Raw genomic sequence first — 6,497 nt, 5'->3', positions numbered from 1 at the left:
GGACGTGAACATACATAGCATTAAAAATGAGTTGTTACATCTTGATATGTGCAACTTGTGAGTAAATTTTAAAGGAAATAATCTCTCTCTCTCTCTCTCTCTCTCTCTCTCTCTCTCTCTCTCTCCTTGATAATCATAGAAGATATCATATTAGGCTTCAAGGGACAGGTATGAGGTTTGGGTAGGATAGGTGCAAGGTCTTGTGGGAGCCAATCCCTGTATTCTGAAATATCAGAAGGGCTGCAAAGAAAATAGAAGGAAAACGAAAATGAGGGGCATTTGCTGCTATCTTTTACTTGCGGTGGAAAAATGACACAGGATCTGTCGTTTGGCTCAATGCGGGTGACCACCTTTGGTTTTTCTACACAATCAGCCTGTATAAAAGCCCATGAACTCCTTGCACAAAATAAGAACAAAAAAATGGCTGGAAAGCTTTTCCCGTTTCATGCTCTTTCATTGTTTTTTGTTTTGTTTAGAAGACCAGGAAACCCACTCTCTTTCCAGGGAAAGCTCATCAGCAACCCCCGTGCAAATACCCAGTTGAAATTTCAAAAGTACTCCTCTCTTGTCCACAGGCTGCCCAGGTTTTCAGACTATGCTTTGATTTTTCATATGGAGGGTGCACTGCTGAGATCATCTTCACTCTTTCCTTGGTTCATGTTGGTGGCTTTTGAAGCTGGAGGGATCTTAAGAGCTCTTGTTCTGTTTCTTTTGTACCCTCTTATTTGCCTTCTTGGTGAAAAGCCGCAGCTTGAAGCAATGGTCTTTATATGTTTTTTTGGCATCAGAAAGGAAGAGTTTAGAATTGGGAGAACTGTTCTGCCCAAGTTCTTCCTAGAAGATGTTGGGTGTGAAGGCTTGGAGGTGGTGTTGAGATGTGGGAAAAAGGTGGGGGTGAGTGACTTGCCTAGAGTTATGGTGGAAGGGTTCTTGAGAGATTACCTAGGGGTTGATTTTGTGGTTGGAAGAGAGTTAAAGGTTGTCTGTGGGTATTTTGTGGGTCTAATGGAGGAAAAGAGGAGTGCAATTGCTTTGAATGATATCTTTGGAGACAAGAAAACAGATTCTTCTACAATCGGTATTGGTTCCCTGAAAACGTCTCTTGATGAACAACTCTTTTTACGTTGTGAGGTTGGTCATCTTAAAACTCTCTCTCTCTCATGAACATTTAACGTTATTTGGTTATATATGTATGTCCTTGTAATTCATTTTGTGTTGTACCAGGAGGTTTACATGGTGACTGAAGCTGAGAAGAGTATCTGGAAGATCCTCCCAAAGGACAAGTACCCAAAGCCATTGATCTTCCATGATGGAAGATTGGCTTTCAGGCCAACCCCTCTTTCCACCCTAGTCATGTTCTTATGGCTCCCTCTCGGGTTCTTCCTTTTCATCACCAGAGTCTTTTTTGGCTTACTATTGCCTTACAACCTCTCCTCTCCCATTCTGGCCTTCACTGGCACCAGAAACACAATATCATCGTCGGCACCCCATACTGCAACCATGAACAGTGAAGAAAATAAAGCAAGGGGCATACTCTATGTATGCAACCACAGAACCCTTCTTGACCCAATCTATGTGGCAGCTACTCTCATGAAAAATATCACTGCTGTTACTTACAGCCTGAGTAAGCTCAACGAGGTGATTTCCCCGGTCCGGACCGTCCGGCTAACCCGGGAAAGAGAGAGGGATGCAGGGACAATTGGAAGAGTGCTTCAACAAGGACGTGACCTTGTTGTTTGCCCTGAAGGAACCACTTGCAGGGAACCATTTCTGTTAAGATTTAGCCCTTTATTTGCAGAGATGAGTACTGAGATCGTCCTGGTAGCGATCGATGTTAAGGTTAGCATGTTTTATGGCACAACTGCAAGTGGGCTAAAATGTTTAGACCCATTCTTCCATTTTCTGAATCCATATCCAGTCTATACCCTCAAGATACTTGGGAAGTTACCGGCGTCCATGACATGTGGTATTGGTGGAAAATCAAGGTTTGATGTAGCTAACCATGTGCAGGCTGAGATTGCTAATGCTTTAGGATTTGAGTGCACCGGTCTTACAAGGAGGGACAAGTATATGAGCTTGGCTGGGAATGAGGGGTTTATATAGAAAACCAAATATATAGGACCAAGACCTGTAGTTGGATATACATACTTACATACATATATATATATATATATATATATATATATGGAGAGAGAGAGAGAGAGAGAGAGGTACTAGTTGCTGTTTGTTCCTAAGAAAAATACTTTCAGGGAAAGAGTGATTTTTGGGTTTTAAACTGGTAAAAAGGCCTTGGGTTGGTTCCTTTGTTGCCTGCTGGTTTTATATGTATATTTTGTAGCACTTGGCCTTTGCCTTTATTTGTCTTATGTGCATCAAAGTTGATTATTATTATTATTATTATTATTATTATTATTTATTCTCTATTTACACTGCTTTTGGAGCATGGATTTGGATTTGGTTAGATTTTGACAAAATTTGATATAATTCTTTATATCTTTTTTATATCCATACAAATCCAAATTCAATACCTCTTGAAAGTGATTTTTTTGGGAGCTTGTGTTATGTTTTTCTGGGTTGCTCTATTCTGGGTCTTTTTATTTTTCTCCTTTTTTTTGTTCCCTGGTTCTCATGGCTCTCCTCTCAAGTCTCACCATAAGTAATTGATCAATTAATATTTAATAGTGTTCCCATGAATAATATTGTTATCAGCAGGTTTATTGAGTTCAACTGTGAGAAGTTGACACACTGCAACAGGTAAGCCAAGAGAGATAATCAAAAGCTCAAGTGGGATTATTGCTTTCATTAGACCATTTGTATTTAAATGCATTAGAATCCCGATTTTTGAATCTCTAGTTCAAGAAATAAGAGGATCGAGTCATTTCTTTTCTACTCTTTCTTGCTTTTGGCTTAGACTTTACTTTATAGTATGTTTGGTTTTTTTTAAAAAAAAAGAGAGTTTCTCTCTGCGCTCTCTCCTTTGGTTAACATAAAATGGAGAAATTATTGTTGGGAATTAACAACAAATTCCCGAAGCTTGTGAGAAATAAAATAGAGAAAGAAGCACACCAAAGAAAAAAAAAATTAATCACATGAACAAGACAGTATTTACGTGATTTGGTAATTTTGTCTACGTCCACAGAATTGCAGGAATTTCACTATTATTATAAAAAAAAAATACAGAGAGTGCGGCGGCACAATGCTCTCTCTATCTCTCTCTCGCGAAGTGTGACAAGTTACCCTAATAATTCAAAAAACGATCATTTTATATGCTGCACACAGGGTTCCGAATGAGCTATAAAACGGGCCCAAAAATCCTTCGCTCCATGGACTAAACCTTATGATAGAAATCTTTCATAAAAGAAAATTCGAGTCATCATTCAGATTGAATGCAATTAGACTCCACAAAAGTTTAACAATTATATAGTGAACCTCTCCCTCTATATGTCTGTGTGCCTATTTTTTTAATGGTAAACACATGGCGAGTTGACTCTACATTCACTAAGATCAAAAGAGGGAGAGTTTTTTCCCAGTTTATTATTATTTTATAATAAAATTTAAAATAATATTCTGTTTGAGAACATTTTTTCTTGTTTGATGCTCACGTATGAGATTTAAGCAAATCTTGTCGGACCAAGTAGCTAGATTTGCCACACGTCAAGACCAACTTATTTCCCAGGAAAATCTCGCTAGACCAAGCAGCGAGATTTACTGTGCATTCAAATTTTTTTTATTAATTAAGAAATCCTAAGTATTCCATTTTCTTTTTATCTTTTTAACTATAATTTGTAACATTGACTGTTTCTAAACTTTGAAACATCATCCCCACAACGTGTTAATGGTTTTTTTTTTTTCAAAAAACATGTTAACGGGTTTGAGTCGATACCACCCAACTACAAGCTGCTATATGTTCTTGATGTTGTCGTCAATCGCTCCTCACTCAGAACAACGATATTTTATGTGGACTAATTGTAATTTGTCATCTTCTAACAGAGCCAACATAGCTTCTCTGTGAAATTATTTAATAAACTAGCAATTGACTTCCCTTGGTTGCAAGCCCTAGTGCACCCTGACTTCGTACTCCCAACCAGTCCATTTGGCCATGGTTACCTACTCATCCACTACTATTGCATCCCTTGCCTTTCACATCCCATTGGAACCAACTGGTTTGCAACTTGCAAGTCATTTATCACCTTTTTACACAGTGCAAATAGATTAAACTGAAGGGATCTAGAAAAGGAATTAAGATAATTGATGATTGTTCTAACAAAACCCTCAGGTCCTGCATACTGGCAAGATCTGACCATCGTCATTGTCATGTTCACATCATCAACTTGCATGAATTGTCTGATTTTCTCATCCTTGGTTTCATGTAGGATTTAGTTTTCGCTCTTCCAATGGTGACGTGTGGCATTGTTTTCCTACAAATATAACTGGAACAACCAGCGAGATTTGCCATGCGTTAGCTCACGGTTCATTTCTGAAACAAATCTCATTTGTTGGTCCAGCAAGATTTGTAGGAAAACAATGCCACGCATCACCACTGGAAGCCCTACCCATTTAAATCTTGCTGGATCAAACAGCGAGATTACGTGAGTATTAGATTAGGAAAATTTTCCCCAAACAGAGTATTATTTTATATTTTATTATAAAAATAATAATAAACTAGGAAAAAACTCAAAAGAGGGATCCATTTTCAATATACATAAAATTTAGAAAATGAACACACAAGCATGTGGAGGGAGAGGTTTTCCGCATAATTTTCCCATAAAATGAGAAAAAAAAAAGGTAGGAAAAAGTTAAGGGGAAAAAAGGTAATAAGAGTCATTATTTTTTCTCTCCTAAGTCACTAAAAAATGGAGAGATATCACTTGTTGGATGAATCATCAACAGGATTGTGCTCGCACAAAAATAAAAAAATATAAACATGCAAAAGATTGAAAAGTGTCACGACCTGCTCATTTTCCATATTATATATATATATATATAATAATAATAATAATAATAATAATAATAATAATAATAATAATAATAATAATAATAATAATAATAATATCAACGTCATACATTCTAACTCAGCAGGTCACCATCCACTTGGACCCGTAGGTACCAGGGATATAATAGAATATATAACAGAAGCCTAGCAACAGAAAGCATATAATCATATACATTTCATCATATCATGCATTACAACACCAGAGTTACTACAATCACTATATCTTAGTATATACATCCCAAAAATCATATCTAGGGACATTCCCGGCAAAAACTTAATTGTCCCTACAAAAACTTACCCTTCAAAAAGGGCAACAAAACACTACTATATTAGTGGGGCTTTTCCCGCTCTCCTATCTGGGGTTCCTGAAAAGTTAATAAGATTTAGGGGTGAAACACCTCTCAGTAAGGGAAATAAACTAATACCAGTGTGTGACAACATGAGTATTCTGTGTTCTACATATACCATACATAACATATTCAGTACTATTTCGTCAAATCTGGAAATCATATATATATATCAACACATGGCAGAACATACTGCATTTTCATATACATATCTCATCTTATACAATAATAATAACATAAAACAATCTTGGTAGGTTAGTTGGCTGTTGTCATGTATTACCCCCACATGACTAGGTTGTGTGGCCCGAAGGCGGGACCTGACAATGGTTGACCGACCACTACCAAGTCAATCATAAGTCTGTAAGTCCGATGGGTCTGCCAAACCTGGTCCGTACACTAGAGGCGATGAGCACACTTCTTATAAACCACATCGACCATCCAATCTCACACCACTCTATACAGCGGCGTTAACACAAATATCATGATCACGAAGACCATGGACACATAGCGATGGTATAGTGCAAGTGCTAGCCTAGACCAAGCTAACCAGGTTCTGATATCATATAACATATACTAAAACTGTGATACATAAATATTTGATATCATTTATTTTCACATCAATCATATCATTTTGCATATATACGTGTATCATAAAAACCATCGGCCCGTACGCTGGTATTAAACATTTTATCATAGCTTGGCTCGTACGCCAGCAAATCATAGCATAGCCCGTACGCTGGCAAATCACATCACATAGCACGGCTCGTACGCCAGCAAACATATCATAGCACAGCCCGTACGCTGGCAAATCACATCACATAGCACGGCCCGTACGCCGGCAAACATATCATAGTACAACCCGTACGCTAGAAAATCACATCACATAGCACTGCCCGTACCCCGGCAAACATATCATAGCACAGCCCGTACGCTGGCAAATCACATCATATAGCACGGCCCGTACGTCGGCAAACATATCATAAAAATCTCGGCCCATACGCTGGTTTTCCATCATAAAAATCCATTTCATAAACACATTTCTAAGAACAGTATCTCATAACATTTTATACTCATGCCACACTAACAGATTTTCACATATTCAACATACGATCATTTTCACAATATTTTCCAAATATGAATCATTTATATATGTATAT

The 6,497-nt window shown here is 37.7% G+C and overlaps 1 protein-coding gene across 1 annotated transcript; it reads left to right on the top strand.

The window, feature by feature from the left end:
• The first annotated feature begins 393 nt into the window (after nt 1-393).
• Nucleotides 394-2,412, top strand: LOC131153448 (probable glycerol-3-phosphate acyltransferase 3). Its single transcript, XM_058105768.1, has 2 exons — nt 394-1,131; nt 1,225-2,412. The coding sequence occupies exons 1-2, from the start codon at nt 421-423 to the stop codon at nt 2,101-2,103; spliced, it is 1,590 nt and encodes a 529-aa protein (XP_057961751.1). The 5' UTR covers nt 394-420; the 3' UTR covers nt 2,104-2,412.
• Nucleotides 2,413-6,497: the final 4,085 nt, after the last annotated feature.

This window comes from Malania oleifera, chromosome 4 (genome assembly GCF_029873635.1).
Source record: "Malania oleifera isolate guangnan ecotype guangnan chromosome 4, ASM2987363v1, whole genome shotgun sequence".
Lineage (NCBI taxonomy): Eukaryota > Viridiplantae > Streptophyta > Magnoliopsida > Santalales > Ximeniaceae > Malania > Malania oleifera.
The sequence above is the reverse complement of the archived record's forward strand: the minus strand, read 5'-3'. Positions and strand labels throughout refer to the sequence as shown.